Source organism: Lactuca sativa, chromosome 9, assembly GCF_002870075.4.
Source record: "Lactuca sativa cultivar Salinas chromosome 9, Lsat_Salinas_v11, whole genome shotgun sequence".
In the NCBI taxonomy this organism is placed as follows: Eukaryota; Viridiplantae; Streptophyta; class Magnoliopsida; order Asterales; family Asteraceae; genus Lactuca; species Lactuca sativa.
Window position 1 is genome coordinate 77,993,393 of NC_056631.2, and position 18,328 is coordinate 78,011,720.

The 18,328-nt window shown below is 40.9% G+C and overlaps 1 protein-coding gene across 1 annotated transcript; it reads right to left on the reverse strand.

Annotated features, from left to right (window-relative positions):
• Positions 1 to 15,806: 15,806 nt before the first annotated feature.
• On the reverse strand, positions 15,807 to 16,526 carry LOC111918006 (uncharacterized). Its single transcript, XM_023913651.3, has one exon. The coding sequence runs from the start codon at positions 16,481 to 16,483 to the stop codon at positions 16,133 to 16,135; it is 351 nt and encodes a 116-aa protein (XP_023769419.1). The 5' UTR covers positions 16,484 to 16,526; the 3' UTR covers positions 15,807 to 16,132.
• Positions 16,527 to 18,328: the final 1,802 nt, after the last annotated feature.

Sequence of the window (18,328 nt, forward strand, 5' to 3'; positions counted from 1 at the left end):
CAAGGATTATGATTGTGAGATCCTGTACCACCCGGGCAAGGCCAATGTGGTGGCCGATGCGTTGAGCCGCAGGGCGGAGAGCACTCCACTGCGAGATTTATGTTTGAGATTGACCGTGATAGCTCCGGTATTGGATGCCATTCGTGGGGCACAAGCCGAGGCTGTGGAACCGGAGATGCAGAAGAGGGAACGGGTCGTTGGTTTGGTTTCAGAGTTCGTTACGGATGGTCGTGGGCTTATGACTTTTCAGGGTCGGATTTGGGTATTGTTTGTGGGCGGTACGCGTACTACTTTGATGGAAGAGGCTCATCGGTCGAAATTTTCGATCCATCCGGGGGCTACGAAGATGTATTTGGATTTAAGGAAAGAGTATTGGTGGCCCTGTATGAAGAGGGATGTCGCCTGGTTTGTTGAGAGGTGCTTGACCTGCCGCAGGGTTAAGGCCGAGCACCAGAGACCGCATGGCAAGTTACAGCCATTGGAGGTTCCCGAGTGGAAGTGGGAACAGATCACTATGGATTTCATCACCAAATTGCCGAGAACTGCCAGAGGAGTTGATGCAATTTGGGTGATTGTGGATAGGTTGACGAAGAGCGCTCACTTCCTTGCCATCAGTGAGAGTTCTTCAGCGGAGAAGTTAGCGGAGATATATGTGAGAGAAGTGGTATCTCGGCATGGGGTGCCGATCTCGATCATTTCGGACCGTGATGTGCGTTTCACTTCCAGATTCTGGAAGAAATTTCATGAGGAGTTGGGTACTAGATTGCATTTTAGTACCGCATATCACCCCCAGACAGACGGTCAGAGTGAGCGGACGATTCAGACGCTTGAGGACATGCTTCGAGCATGTGTGTTGGATTTCGGGGGTAGCTGGGATGCGTATTTACCCTTGGCAGAGTTTTCCTACAACAACAGCCATCATTCGAGCATTGATATGCCACCCTTTGAGCTGTTGTATGGTAGGAGGTGTCGGACCCCCATTTGCTGGGGGGAGGTTGGGTAGAGAGTGATGGGCAGTACAGAGATCGTGCTTCAGACGACAAAGCAGATTCAGCAGGTCAGACAGAGGTTATTGACCGCCCAGAGCCGACAGAAGAGTTATGCAGACAGACGCCGGTCCAAGCTTGAGTTTCAGGTCGGCGACTTCGTTCTCCTGAAGGTCTCTCCTTGGAAAGGAGTGATTCGATTCAGGAAGAGGGGCAAGTTGGGGCCCCGGTATATTGGGCCATTTCGTGTGATTGCGAGGGTAGGCCAGGTAGCCTATCATTTGGAATTGCCAGCGAAGTTGGGGCAGATCCACGACACTTTTCATGTGTCGCAATTGAGGAAGTGTATAGCTGATGAGTCGGCAGTGGTTCCATTAGAGGATATTCAGGTGGATACGAGCCTGAATTATGCCTAGAGGCCAGTGGCCATCAGAGATCGGAAGATCAAGGTTCTGAGGAACAAGGAGGTACCTCTGGTGTTGGTTCAGTGGCAACACCGGAAGGGATCGGAGATGACCTGGGAGCCGGAGCGCGAGATGCGGGAGCAGCATCCGGAGCTATTTTCAGAGCGGGACTTCGAGGGCGAAGTCTAGTTCTAGTGGGGGAGAGTTGTAACAGCCCGGAATTCTAGGTACCCTTTATTGTTTTGTTTTTGGTGTTTTTAGAGGGGACTCGACGAGTTGGAGCTCAGACTCGCCGGGTAGGGTCGCGATTCTGGACGCGGGATTCGTCTGGACTCGGCGAGTCCAGGATATGGACTCGGCGAGTCCGCGCTGTTTAATGAAACCCTAATTGCTTGGGTTTGGGACCTATTTAAAGGGCCTTATGGCCGTCATTTGTGCTCACCAGTCCCTTGAGTGAAACCCTAATCGAGTGTGAGCGTTTGGAGCAAAGAAGGAGGCCATTATTGATCTTGGAAGTGTCATCTTGCAAGGAAAAGGGAGGATCAGCTAAGGGGAAAGCAAGAGGAGCCATTTCTGAGGGTTTGGAGTCCAGAGCATCGTTATTGTGGTAATATCTTCAAGCTATTCTCTTCTATGTTGATGTTTTCATTGATTTAGGGCTTATTGAGGCCTAATGTGGCTAGATCTAGCGCCTCCTTGGTCCCTTAAGCGTTTTAGACCATAGATCTGGACCCTTGGGGGTCCAGAGTGTCCCTTTGCCCAAGCTTTCTGTGAATCTATGGAGGTTTTGGATTGGAATCCTTATGCCTTGGGCCAAAATGCCATTTATGAGACATGGAGTGTTATGTGTACACCAAGATAGGGGCTTTACGTGGTGAATCAGTCTAGGGAGGCCAGATCTATGAATTGGTGGAACAGATCTGACCTTAGAAGCGAGTTTGAGTGATTGCATGGCATGGACTCGCCGAGTCCGATGAGCAGACTCGGCGAGTAGCTTGAAGACTGCCCTTAGATCGGCCAGTGAGTGGTCCAATCGAGTCATGAGTTGACTCAGTGAATCAGGGCGAGTTAGGAAGGGTGGTCAGTGGACTGAGTCGAGCTGGGACTCGCCGAGTTGTTCTTGGAACTCGGCGAGTTGAGTCGGGGTGGCCCCGCGATTCTGCCAGATGGAACTCGTCGAGTCAGGGGGAGTACTCGACGTGTAAAAAGGGAATCCTAGAGAGTTGGTGAAAACATCTAGACTCGCCGAGTTGCCCTTGTGCACTCGCCGAGTCCGGTCAAAGTTGACCGTTGACCGTTGACCAGAGTTGACCTATGTTGACTTCTTAGGGATAGTCAACCTTAGAGATAAAAAGTGTTAATTAGAGTCATGTGATGTTATAGGAGGATTAGAGCTCGGAGGATCGAGCACGAGGGATTTCCAGGATTCGTGAGATACCGAGATACGCGAGGTGAGTCTTCTCACTATACTTTACCTTGAGTAGGTAATCAGAGCTATGTGTTAGTGTATGTATGTTATGTGTATGCTATGTGTTGTACTGCATTAATTCTATGTGATTTATGTTGTGCATGTTTACAGAGTTGGAACTGGAAGGTTCCTAGAGTTAGAACCTGAGGGTTCACAGAGTTTGGGTGCACGGACCCATAGAGTTATAGCCTCGAGTGGCTAATATGTGTTTTATGTGTGGTATTTTGGGGAACTCACTAAGCTTCATGCTTACAGTGTTAGTGTTGTTGTTTCAGGTACTAGCGATGACCGTGGGAAGGCGCCGGCTTGATCCGTACACACACAGGGGATTTTGCTATACTTGTGATCTTGGGATTTTGTATGATGTGAATTGAGATTTAAACTTGATGTTTTTATGAAAAGTTAATGGGAAATGTTTTTATAAATTGTGAAAAATTTATTTTGAAATTTACGGTGTTACAATAACGCCTTTCCAAGGCGACACCTTCAGGAGAACCATATCCCCGACCTAGAATTCTAAGTTAGATCGGCGCTTGTCGGCATAACTTTTCTGCCGACTCTGAGCAGTTTGAAGCCTACTCCGGACCTGCTGGATACTCTCCGTAGTCTTGAGTACCACTTCGGTACTCCCTATAACCCTCTGACCAACCTCACCCCAATATATCGAGGTCCTGCACTTCCTTCCGTACAACATCTCGAAGGGAGGACGGTCAATACTCGCGTGATAATTGTTGTTGTACGAGAACTCAGCCAAAGGAAGGTAAGTATCCCAACTACCTCCGAAGTCTAAGACACACACCCGCAACATATCCTCCAAGGTCCGGATGGTCGGCTCACTCTGTCCATCTGTTTGCGGGTGAAAAGCGGTTCTAAAATGCAGACAAGTTCCCAGCTCGTCATGGAACTTCTTCCAGAACCTGGAAGTAAACCGTACGTCTCTGTCTAAAATCACCGATACTGGCACCCTGTGCCGCGCCACCACCTCCTTGATATAAATATCGGCTAAATTTTCAGCCAAAATACTCTCCTGAATCGGGATAAAATGAGCGCTCTTGGTCAATCGATCGACGATGACCTAGATCGAATCCGCTCCCCGCGCGGTCCTGGGAAGCTTTGTGATAAAATCCATCGTGATGTCTTCCCATTTCCATAGCGGAATGTCCAACGGATGCATCTTGTCGTGAGGTCTCTGATGCTCGGCCTTAACCTTCCTACAGGTCAAGCACCGCTCTACGTACCATGCCACATCCCGCTTCATGCAGGGCCAACAATAGTCCAGACGAAGATCTCTATACATCTTCGTCGCCCCCGGGTGAATGGGGAATCGAGATTTGTGCGCCTCCTCCATCAATACCTAGCGCACACCCCCATGATATGGGACCCACACCCTACGGTGCAGAGTCAATAACCCCCGGCTGTCATAGTCAAAGGAGGAAACCTGACCCACAATCCGCTCGCTCTTCTGATGTTCCTCCTTCATGGCCTCCTGCTGGGCCTCCCGAATCCGCTCCAACAACGGAGTCACAACTGTCATCCTTAGACAGATATACCTGATCGGTGCTGCCTTGCGGTTAAGCGCGTCGGCCACCACATTGGCCTTTCCCGGATGGTAAAGGATCTCGCAATCGTAATCCTTACCACATCGAGCCACCGACGCTGCCTCATATATCAGATTTGGCTGGTCCATGAGATACCTCAGGCTCTTGTGGTCTGTGTAAATCGTACAACGAACCCCATAGAGGTAACAACGCCAAATCTTGAGGGCGAATACGACAGCCCCTAGCTCCAAATCATGCGTCGGGTAATTCGCCTCGTGAGGCTTCAGCTGCCTCGACGCGTAGGCGATGACATGCCCTCTCTGTATCATAACTGTGCCCAAACCTAAGATGGACGCATCACAATATACAACAAAATCCTCTATGCCCTCTGGCAAGGCTAAGATTGGCGCCTCGCACAATCTTTGTCTCAGAGTCTCGAATGCGGCCTACTGCTCAGGCCCCCAACGAAAGACCACGACTTTCCTTGTTAGCCTGGTCAAGGGTATGTCTATCTTGGAGAAATCCTGGATGAATCTCCGATAGTATCTGGCTAGTCCTAGGAAACTCCAAATCTCAGATGGAGACTTCGGAACTTCCCATCTCATCACGGCCTCTACTTTGGCCGGGTCCACTGAAATCTCGTCCTGTTTGACGAGGTGCCCAAGGAACTGCACTTCGCGCAACCAAAACTTACACTTGGAGAACTTAGCATACAAGTTCTCCCTCCTCAAAGTCTCCAGAACCTCCCGCAGATGCTCCTCGTGCTCCTCCTGCGTCTTGGAGTAAACCAAGATGTCATCAATAAACACTATCACAGGCCAGTCTAACATCGGTCTACACACGCGATTCATGAGGTCCATGAATGCGACAAGAGCATTGGTGAGCCCGAAAGGCATCACCATGAACTCATAGTGGCCATAGCGTGTCTGGAACGCCGTCTTCTGTACATCCTCCTCTATGACCCTCATCTGATGATATCCTGAGCGCAGATCAATCTTGAAGAACCAAGATGCTCCCTGTAACTGGTCAAAGAGGTCATCAATCCTTGGGAGTGGGTAAGGGTTCTTCACCGTTACCTTATTCAGCTCCCGATAATCTATTTACATCCGATGCAACCCGTCCTTCTTTTTCATAAACAAAATCTGGGCTCCCCAGGGATAACTACTCGGTCTAATGAATCCTTTGTCTAACGGCTCCTGCAGCAGTATAGACAACTCCTGCATCTCATAAGGAGCCAACCGATACGGTGCCTTGGCTATCGGAGCCGCACCGGGGACTAGGTCGATCCTAAATTCCACCTGCCTCTCCGGAGGTATCCCAGGCAACTCCTCGGGGAATACGTCCGTAAACTCACGCACTACAGGTACATCGCCCACCGTCGCCTTACCCGCCTCCCGGGTGTCCATAACATAGGCGACATATCTTGCGCAACCCTGCTGAAGGTAACGCCTAGCTCTCGCTGCTGAACATACCGTTGGTCCTTGCTGTGGCCTCTCGCCCTGAACTACCAACTCTCCTCCACTTGGGGTCCTGATCCGAACCAGCAGCTGCGCGTAATCTATCACTGCCCCATTGGGGCTCAACCAATCCATGTCTATAATCACCTTGTTCCCCCTCAACGGAATAGGAACTAGGTCTACCAGGTAACGCTCCTCGAACAGCCTCGAAACACAGTCCCGATAGACCTCCGATGCTCGTACCGACCGGTCGTCCGCAATCTCGACCTCTAGAGGGAAATCCAACATGCCCGAAGACTCCGAAAACTTCTTGTTAATCGCAAGAGAGACAAAAGATCGGGTGGCACTCGAATCAAACAACACCTGAACTGGGATTCCGTTCACATGGAATGATCCTAAACAAGGCACATGATATCTCAAAATCACAACGACATAATATAAAAGCATAAGGATAAGAAATCATACCCGTCACCACATCGGGTGGAGCGCGTGCCTCCTCGGCTGTCATATGAAATGCTCGGCTCCGTACCACTGGAGCCTCTAACTTGGCCTTCCGGCCATCCACAACCCGTGTTGTCGCTGGAGTCGGCGCCACAACCGGCACCGCTGCCGCTGCTGCTGTCAATCTAGGGCAATTAGCCTTTTTATGGACCTTCTGATTACAATGAAAGCAAATCAGGTCAGATATCTGAATCGCAGGAGTAGGGGCAGTACAATCCCTGCCAAAATGCCCAACCTTGCCGCACTTATAACAGCCTGAACCCGGCCTAGTGCGACAAGCTCCCTCGTGTGACCGACCGCATTTTCCACAGCGGTCTCGCCCTGACTGGCCTTTTGGCCTACCATCGGATCCCTTGGGCTTCTCCCCCGAAGCCCCCACCATCTGTCCCTCCTCTGCCTTCCTCTTCCGGATGTGCTCCAGATCAATCTCCCTCTCCCTAGCCCTGGAAATCATGGAATCCAGGGTAGGGCAAGCTGAAAAATTGACATGCTCCCGGATGTCAGCTCGTAGCATGTCATGGTAGCGGGTCCTCTTCATGTCCTCATCACCCGCATACTGGGGCACCAACAAAGCCCTCTCCCGGAACTTGGCGGTGATCTCCGCCACAGTCTCCGTAGTCTGTCTCATATCTAAGAATTCATTGGCTAGCTGCTGAAACTCTATAGCTGGCGCAAACTCTGCTCTGAACTGGGTCACAAAATCCGACCATGTCATAGCCTCAACAGTCGAGGCTCCCAGAGAGTCACCAACCGACTCCCACCAGTCCCTATCCCGGTCCCTCAAACACCCTGCTGCAAATCGTACCTTAGACCCCTCGGGCAGAAGCTGGTCAGCTGTGCAGACTCAATGTCCGCAATCCATCGTTTGGCAGCAATGGGGTCCTTCGCCCCGTGGAAACCTGGCGCACCACTCCCTCTGAAGTCTTTAAAGGACAGTATGCGTGGTCCTGACTAGCTAGTCGCCATGTCACTCCGGAACGCCCTGAGGCGATCCTCCATCAGCTCAATGATCCCCTCCTTGATCGACCCAAAGATAACTGGCGTCGCATCAAGGATACCCCTCGTGATCTCGAACGCAATGAACTCGCGTAACCCATCATCCACATGCTCGGATCCTGCCCCTGAGCCCGATCCTGGCCCGGATCCTGAACCTCCTGCTCCATGTCGCGTTACCACCATTCTGAACAATAAACATACGCATGTCAGAGTCACATATACTTTCCAAGTTTCCTGGTTCCATCTAGGCCCACCTTGGTTCGAGTACGGATCCTTTGCTTTCAGTAGTACGGGCCCATACTATCTTCCACATCTATCCGTACTTTCCCCAAGAGTTGCTTCGACTTCACCAAGTCTCTTTTACCAATACCCTTTCCACTGACCTCATCCTAGGCTTCCCTACGGCACTTTCCGACCTACTCTCCGCCATCAGTTGCACTAGGATTCCCCACCACCTCCCCCTAACTAGCTTACAGATAATGTTACATATTCGCTCCTTAGTTAGTTGAAGCTGGTCAGAACCCCCATAGCACAAAGCAAGCAACATTCGTGCATTGAGTAATCAAACTAGGCATAACCTACACAGGCCATCCTCCTGATGACTAAACAGTCCTAGCATACAGCTCATACAACAGGCACATAAGGCATCCTTCCTAGATCCTTAGCCCTAACTAGCATGCAATTCTCAGAATCATATATCAGGCACACAAGGCATCCTCCTAGATCCTTAGTCCTATTCTAGCATTCAGTTTTATGAATCAAAACCATATAACATAACATAACATGTATGGGTATCTTGGGGAAAACTTACTTGAGCCCGGCCGGTCGCACGCATCACACACTTCATCTTTCTTAAAATCTCTCAGTTTAGACTTTAGAAAACCATTTTTCATTGAAAGATCTTTTAGTCCCTCGGTTTGAGTCCAGACACCCCCGAGGGTGTGTCCGAATCCCTCAAACCAGGGCTCTGATACCAACTTGTAACGACCCAATTTTCAAGGCCAAAAATTTCAATTTTGGATTAACGCATTTAATAAACATTTTACCAAAACATTGTCAATAAAACATCCATTACAAAATCATAATGTTGTATTTCAAACCATAACATCATAAGTATGGAAAATCAGAGTACAGTCCCAAAAACTTCTTGCGGAAACATGTGTGTGTGTGTGTGATGCGCTGCTACACCGCCGACTCCTTCCCCTTCGACGAAGAGGTACCTTAAACCAAAACCAAAACTGTAAGCACGAAGCTTAGTGAGTTCCCCCATCATACCACATACCATATAATATCGTCGGTATCTTTCAACCGATAACCTTCATCGGTATATTTCAACCGGTAGCCTTCATCGGTATCTTTCAACCGGTAACCATCCTTGGTATTTTTCAACCTGTATTTGTCATCGGTATCTTTCAACCGGTAACTGGGGACTATTGCACCCCTACCACTAGCATATAATCAACAAGTATAAACATACAGTCAGGCATATCCGGGTACTGACCTACCCTTGGGTCCTAAGGACCACTGTTAGGGAAACTAATCCCTACTATGCACATAACATATCCAGATAAATCACATAACCAGACCAAGATAACTATCATAAAGACCATTATCTTCTAAATACCCCTTTTTGGTGGGCCGACATTGTGGCCTTAGACCCATCCCTACTGGAAGGTAACTCACCTCAATGTCGTGCAGTGTCTGAACTATCCTCGCCACACAAGTCGACTCCCTACGACTCCTCGATCCCTACACGACAACCTTCAAGTCAACACATATCACATACAACCCTAAACAAGGTCAGCCTAAGTTCAGTCAAAGTCAAAATTGGTCAAAGTCAACATGCAGTTGACCTGACTCGCCGAGTTGGCCTACCAAATCGTCGAGTCCATGCTTCTCTAATCCCACACAAAACCCTGGCTCCACTCGTCGAGTCTAGCAAAACTCGACGGGTTCTCCTTCAATCATAACATCGGGACCATCTTCATCCGACTCGCCGAGTTCCTTCTTGAACTCATCGAGTTCATCTCCAACTTAAGAACTTGTCCAGTCTATGACTCACCGAGTTGTATGAACAACTCGTCGAGTCCATCTTCAAAGATTGGGAGATTGCTATGGACTCGCCGAGTCTGCTCATACCACTCGTCAAGTCCCACAGCTTCCAGGTCCCTTTTCGCGTCTAAACTCACAAAGGACTTCCTTCCTAACACTTAACCATTCATATAAAGGGTTTGGTGCACAATGGTCACCGACTCCTCGAGTGCCAAGAACAACTCGCCGAGTCCAACCTTGATCAAATCCATACAGTCGATTTAAATGAGGTCTAACACACCAAAACCATAGATCTGGCCTCCTAATGTCCATTTTATACGTAAAGTTCAAAACTTGATGCACATGCATGGGGTTTTTAGCTCAAAAATCCATATAAAGTGTCCTACAATGTGCATGGGGCTCTCATGGCCCTAAAGTTGGCACCTTTATGCCATGAGACCCCTCTTAAGGCCCAGATCTAAAGTCCAAACTCACTCAACACTTCCAAATCCGAAAATGGCTTGAAAAGCCCTAATTGCACCCAAGATCTACAATCTAAAGATGAACAACCAAATGGAAGACCAAAGCATGAGCATTTTACCTTGATTAAGCTGAAGATGGAATGAGATTTCTGGATCCATAAGCCCGAAGTCGAATACTCAAGCTCCTCTTCTTCCTTCCAAGCTTCACAAGTCAACAAAAGCACCAAAATGGCTGTAACACACACACAATTGGCTAGGGTTTCGATATGCAGCTCTAGGAGAGTGTTAGGGACAAGGGAGGCTGAGTTAAGGTGTTTATATAGGGTGCAAACCCTCATATTAGGGTTTTTGTCCGGACAACATGGAGTCGTCGAGTCCGGTCTCTAACTCGCCGAGCCAATCACTTAACTCCCGTGTCCAATCCGCTTCTACTCGACGAGTTGGGCCACCAACTCGCCTCTCAGGCCAAAATGCAAAATACTTATTTTAAAAATACGTACTAGGAACTAGGTGTTACAATGGTGTAAGAAATGAGGGTTAAAAGTGTGGTATTTATATGTAAAAGATGTTGTTTAAAAATAAATATATACCTTTTTTGAAAATAAAAAATAGCCATTGAACGGCTACTCTGGTTCCAAATCGAGCAAGAGGGCCTGATTGGGCGTTTGGTTTCATCGTACGCACCACAAAACATCACGAACACCCCCGATCACAATGGTTGGGGTAGTGTGCACACCCAAAGTTCGAGGCCACATAGACCACAGTGATCTTCATCGAGGGTATAAGCGATTGCCTAACAGAAAATAAGAGTCAAAAATTGTATTTTTTATTTTAATGTTTTTAAAGGTATAATTATATTTATGAAGGTAAATAATATGTTTTTAAGTTTAAAAACATTTTTAAAGGTATTTATATTTTTGAAAGTGTATGTATTTTATAAACACATTTTTATAATGAAAATCATATTTATAAAGTAAAAAAGTATTTATTTATATTTAATGAGCGAAACAATATGTTTTAAAATGTATTTATATATTTAAAATTGTATTTATAAACTTCAAAAAATATTTTCAGAGTTAAGAACATTTATATATTTGAAAGAGTATTTGTAGATTTGAGAATTTAGTTGTAAAAATACATTTCTAAGTGTATAAATAGAGCAAATACATATTTTTTTATTGTAAAGATTTTTTTTAAGTATATGAATACGTTTTTAAATATATAAGTACCTATTTCTACTTTCAAAAATACAAAAATATACGTATTTGTATTAATAATACGAAAATCCATATTTATATTCAAAATACGAAAAAAAAAAGTATTTATATTGGGAATACAAAAAAAATTATACTGAAAATACAAAAAGAAAAAAAAAACATGTTCAATACATGAAAAATATGAAAAAATTTGTATTAATACAATATATAAGATTTTCGATTACTATATATTCTAATTTCAATGAATTCCAACAACTATATATTCTAACTTCAATGAATTCCAACACAGATCCCTTTCTAGCCTAGTGAAAAGGATGCTAACTGGCTGAAGTACTTGGGTTTGAATCTTGTTGTCTATATCTTTTTCAAAATGTTTAATATTTCAGATAAAAGATTGCATGCGAACGTGCCATTCCATATTAGTGTACATGTCAACCATAGATCCTAGTCAGCGCACATATGGGTTGCCACATGTACATATGACCGACTAACATGTAAAAATGGTAAAATTAAACTTTTTTTGCAAGTTTGCGGCATAAACGAATCTAAATTTGTCAGAGGGTAAAACTTATCCCTTCACTCACTAGTCTAATCTCACCTCAAATGGGTTCCATAATGGTTCTTAAATAAATGAGAGTCACTCACTTCTTATTTATAAAAAAAAAAACTCAACCTATTACACATCAAAAGAAGATAAAACACATCCAATAAGAACTTTACACCCTAACAATCAACAAATAGTTATTCATTTTTTATCTATGCATATTCGAATAAAACGTCAAAAAACGTTATACAATTTAAACGTCAAAAAAAACATTAAATAATATACTCAAACAATGTCTAAAAAAATTAAAATACTTTTAAATCGAAAAATAAAAGTAAATAAATAAAAACAATAATAAATAATAATACGATTTTATATAATTTAGATAATTAATTTTAAAATTTTTAAAAAGTTAAAATAATTTTTAGAATTTTTGTGGTTTATTTAAGAAGAACGCATTACTTATTACAAATCCCATATAGGATATTTTATCCTTTTATTTTTATTTTTTATTTTATTTTGTATCTATTTTGTTTGTTGTTGTTGTTATTATTATTATTATTATTATTATTAAAAATATATTAATAATAATAAAACGTAGGGATGAACATGATTCGGTTTTTTTTGGACTTTCAATTTTAAATTATTAGACTCAGATCATTGGATTTTAAAAGGTCATACTTGTTTAGTATATATTCCAATATAAATATGCAATATGTCTTATCTATTTAAACAAAAAATCAAAAAAAGATTATGCTTATTTTTTATGTGCGTTTGTATACAAATAATCACTTTAGGATTGTTGAGTTAACTATTTTCCTTCGTTTTATAATATTAAAAAAATCTTCACTTTTGAATCTCATAATCGATATGAGATCTATGAGATTTGAATCTTTTTAGACTTTTACACCATAGAATATTAATTTTTATTATTTTATAGATTACTTTACTAATAGTGTGATATTTATATATAGAACATCGTCATTTTGTGTATTTCGGTTCGATTCAGGTTTTTTCGGTTTTTAGATATTGAAAAACAAAACCAAACCTAAAAATCGGTTTTTTCTAAAAACAAATACCAAACCATCGGTTTTTCAAACGATTCGGTTTTGGTTTAGCTTCGGTTTTTTCGCACGCACCTAATAAAACGGATACTATTCAAGTAAAGGCATGGCCATAGAATATTCCTATGTATTGAAAATGTACAAACAAGTTATAACTTGCAAAATAATAATAATAATAATAATAAACCAATTAATGTTAATAAAAAAGACAATAAAAGATAAAGAAAAAGATATCAAATCATCCTCCTTAATAAACGAATGTTTTTTTTTTTGTCATATGTCAATCTCTCATGAGTTTTTACACTTGTTATTTTGTGGTATTTTTGAAATAAATATTATCCACTTGTCAATTTTCGGTTTGATTCAATTTTTAAAGTTAAAGTCACATATTTTTAAAATTAAAATAGTATACTTATATATGTAAAGTATTAAATATCATATATATGATATTAAATTATAATAAATATGTTTGTTTCTTATTTTAAAGTTGTAAATTAAAAAATATTTTTCGTTTACAATTTAATGTTTAATCTTTTTTAAATCAGCTTGTCGTGTATTACACGGGTTTCACACCTAGTAATACTAATAAAAGACGAAAAAATAACAAAATAAATCAAAATAAGGGAGTGTTTAATAAGTAACTAGAGGATGTTAATTACAATTACATATATATGTAAAAAATCAAAACATATTATGTATTTAAAAGTTACTACCATAAAAAAAATTAATTTAGTTCTTGTAGTTTTATATATTTTCCTCATATGGTCTTAGAATAAATTATCGTACAAGTATAGTATATCAAATGGATTATTATTATTATTATTATTATTATTAGACAAAACTTCAAAATGGTCCCTGTGGTTTCCGAAAATATCAAGTTTAATCCTTAAGTTCAAAAAACCTCACAGATGGTCCCTGTGGTTTCAAAACTTTTAACAAATTGTCATTTTCGCTAACTTTGTTAGCTTTTGACCGTTAAGTGAAGGGCATTTCTGTCTTTTCACTATTACAGGGACCATTTTTGAAGTTTTGCCCTTATTTAAAAAAAATTATTATTTAATATAGAAAAGCTCTCTCTCTCTCTCTCTCTCTCTCTCTCTCTCTCTCTCTCTCTCTCTCTCTCTCTCTCTCTCTCTCTCTCTCTCTCAATTAGTATCATCTGAAAGTTCATTTTAAATTTTGCCATATGAAATTCTATCTAATTACAGACCAATAAATCAAAAAAATTCCATACAATGATAAAATTACCCAGATGAAGCTTCACCATTTGAAAGTTGAACAATGGAGCTTATCAAATGTTTACAACAAAAAGAAGGAAAACGCTTGATTATTATCATTTGTTTTGGATAAAAACAAACACAGAACCTACAACATCCCATATTCTTCAACTCACTCTTACCACCAAAATCAAACCCCAGACTGATAATCAACATCGCACAACTACAACATCAAATTAGAGAGATTTTGGTTTTGGTGAGATCCGAAAAAAAAAATGTTCAGATCGCATCTCCTCATCTCCGACCCCCTATCACGTTCATCGTTTTTCTACATCACTATTCCCACCATCCATCCACCACATACCACACTTATTCCTCTACTCCATAACATCGAAGCTTCCACAATCACTGTGACATCCACCACCAGATCGACTTCCTTATTATAATCTCCTATTTTCCTTGTTCAAGTTCTATTCTGTTCAAATTTTATTCTCATTCATACCCGAAACCCAAAATCAAAGGGGGAAAGGGGGTATTTTTGTATTATTTTACTCTAAACCAATAGAAATCACATATAGTTGCAGGGAAAAGAAAAGCATACATGTAGATCTTCAACTTGTTTACATATATCGAATTCAATCGTCTTGGATTCAACCAACCTTTGGATCTCGAAATCCATGAGGTTTTGGTCCCTGAAATCAGTTAACCTAGCTTAAAAACTTGTCTTCTTTATCTTTAGAGCATTAATTCAATCACTCTTTATTTTTAAAAGCATCAATTTCACTTGTCCAACAGTTGATTCTAATCACAATGGTAATGAATCTGCTGATGATGAACCTGTGATGAATCGATATGTGGGGTGGGAGTCAAAACGTGCTCTCTAGTGGCGGAGGCTGGAGATGAGGTGGCGATTCGATGGTTTTTGGAAGCTGTCCAACAATGGTGTTCTAGATTGGTTTACGGCTTTTCTTCAAAAGAGTATTTTTTGTTTCTTTGTTACGATCAAATAAAGAGGAACCAGAGGAGGTGTGTTTTATGAGAGAGAGAGAGAGACCTTTTCTATATTAAATAATAATTTTTTTTCTTTTTTTTAAATAAGGGCAAAACTTCAAAAATGGTCCCTGTAATAGTGAAAAGACAGAAATGTCCTTCACTTAACAGTCAAAAGCTAATGGAGTTAGCGAAAATGACCATTTGTTAAAAGTTTTGAAACCACAGGGACCATCTGTGAGGTTTTTTGGACTTAGGGACTAGACTTGATTTTTTCGGAAACCATAGGGACCATTTTTGAAGTTTTGTCTTATTATTATATATTTGAACATTTATATCTTAATAAAATTATATATTATTATATTTATGTTAATATTTCAATAAACATTATAGGTTCTTAATTATTGATGATGAAGTTGTCAAATTATCTTGTGAAATTGGATTTTAAAGACATCAAGGTAGATTTGTCACCTTCCATTCCTTCTCAGGCTAAATGCAAGAAATATCATAGTACATTGTACTATCATTTTTCATTATTACAACTTATACTCCCAAAACATCATGTTAAGGTTGTTTCTCGCATTTAGACCTTCTTTCTTTACCATGGCCATTTACCTTTGAGTTTATATGTAGCTTTTCTCGTATTTTTATTTAATTTTACATGATTCAAGACACTATGTGACTATGATATTTGGGTTTGTTAAAAATGCATAATTTGTGAAGTAATCCATGGAAATTGAAAATTGTATTTTGAACAAAATCATAAATGTTCATTACCATGAAACGTGTGGATGAAGAGAAACATGTTTAATTTGTGTAAACATGGAATGGTGACCTTTTGTGAACATATCTCACTAATGAGATTATGCTTTCATAAAGATATTTGATTCAATAATTACAAACGAAGATGATTGAACTAAAAGAATTGATTCTTTCGTTTAGATTGATTTGAAACAGTAATAATCAATCATCTTTTCATGAAATTCACCATCACTTTGTATGAAGATTGCAAATACACTTTGGAAACACGAAATTGAAACAGTCCCTTAAGCTAAAAACAACTGACAACTTTGATTCCAATGATGAAACCCTAGATCGCCATTGCTTTATTACTGAATATCGATCTTTCCGGTTACAATTAAGACAACTATGAAAACATTAAATCACATATATATATAACAAGATCTGAAATCAACCGAATGAACCCTAACCTGTTTAGAAGATGAAATTGGGTGACTTAGAAATCAGAGCAACGACCATTACGTTCCCAATCACCGTAACGAGTAGGCTCGGGACCTCGGGGTCCACCGATCTCGCCGGTCTCTTTGTTCATGTCAGGTTCGTCACCGTCGTCTTCATCGTTTTCCTCTCCGTGATCTTGAAGTTTCTGGATCTGATCTTGTTCGTTAACAGCTTCGTGCTGATTGTTGGGCAAGTCTTGGTGACTTTGAAGCTTTTCAGGAGAACTGGAAAAGAACCGATTTGCAGAGTTACATAGTTCCGATCGAACGGTGGAGAAAATCGCAGCGGGACGGGAAAGGTCCGGCGGTGGCGTGGAGAGTAGACGGCGCAAATTAGACATCGCCATTGTTTTTTGTAGGGAACAGTGAATTGAAGAAAAAGAACGTATTATAATTGGTTTTGTTTTTAAAGAGGTGACGTGGTTTAAATGTTTGTGACATGGTTTTTGCTATGCCACGTCGTCAGCTTACAAATATGGAACGACAGAACGTGTCCTTGAGAACATAATGTTGCACATCTGCTTTTGTTGGTATCCTCCATTTATTTGGGGCATTGATTTTTTATGGGATAATGACTTGAAAGGGTAACGAACTTTTGATTTTTGTCACATTTAGTCACTAAATTTTTTTTCGTTGTCTATTTGCCACTAAACTATTGAAACTGTTCACATTTTACCCTTATGACCGGCTGTTGCCGGTCATAAGGGTAAAATGTGAACAGTTTCAATAGTTTAGTGGGAAATAGATAATGAAAAAAAGTTTAGTGACTAAATGTGAACAAAATCGAAAGTTCGTTTCCCTCTAAAAAGTTCAATGACTAAATGTGAACAAACTTCCTATTGTATTATGTTTTAGCAAAATTATTTATTTTTGTTTAATTGTAGCAACATTTGTTGATGAAGAAATCTATGAAATAAAAAAAACAAAATGTAACATCCGGATTTCCAGGTATCATCATTTAAGTATTTTTCTTTCGAGTTAAGAAGAGAGACTCGACGAGTTGTCGCCTCAACTCGTCAAGTAAGGTCACGACTGATGACTCGGATTAATGAATGGACTCGACGAGTCGGTGAGGCGACTCGACAAGTCCGCGCTGTTGGCAGAAACCCTAAATCTTTGGGCCCGAGCCATATTTAAAGGCACTTATGGCCTTCAATTGCAACTACCATTCCCATAAGTGAGAACCCTAGCGAGCTTGAGTGTGTAGAGTGAGAGGAAGAGCTATCTTGAGCTTTTTGGTGTGATAGATCTGGACCCTTCAGGTTCAGAGAGCCGAGAATATGAAGCTTTAGTAGAGTAAACCTTGGGGTTCGAAGTTAGGAAGCATTTATGGGATTTTTATGGTATATATAGTTACTTTCATCTTACACATAGATATGAAGTATTTTATATAAATTACGTGCTATGTATGCATATTATTTGAATACTTGTTGTCTATGCTGGATGAACGATTTTATACATGTTTTAAAAGATTTAAACGGTATATTTATTTTATATCTACAAATATATTGCAGATGAAACATGGATAGATGAAATAGTTGGTGTGTGATGAAATAAAATGATGAGAGATAGGTGATGATAGAAAGGTGGTGATAATTAGGTAAATAGATGACGATGAATATGTGATGTAGGATGAAAGGAGATACCATAACCTTAACCAACAATGTGGCGATGTAGTCATCTACCAGAGTATAGATGGCGACCACGGACTATTCTAGACAATCCAGTGGAAACACCAGCAAGCCCATAACCTGTAGGTGATGAATTACGAGTTCAGACGATGTTGTAACTACGTATTCATGCGATGATACTCTAACCCCTTACTATGAATTATGAGTTCAAACGATGTTGTAACTACATATTCATGGGATGTCACAAATTTCGCATGCCAAACCAATGGTCATAATTCACATCAGTGAGAATGGTTCATTTTTTTGTAAAACCAAAATCAGATTGGAAATTTTGATTTTTTATTTTGGAAAATGTCAAACCATTGGTTTTTTATTTTGGTTTTGTTTTTTTGTTTTTTTTTAAATATATTTTCAGGGTTTTGTTTTGTTTTTTTTTATTTCATAGATTTCTTCATCAACAAATGTTGTTACAATTTAACAAAAATAAATAATTTGCTAAAACATAATACAAGAGGAGGTTTGTTCACATTTAGTCATTGAACTTTTTAGAGGGAAACGAAC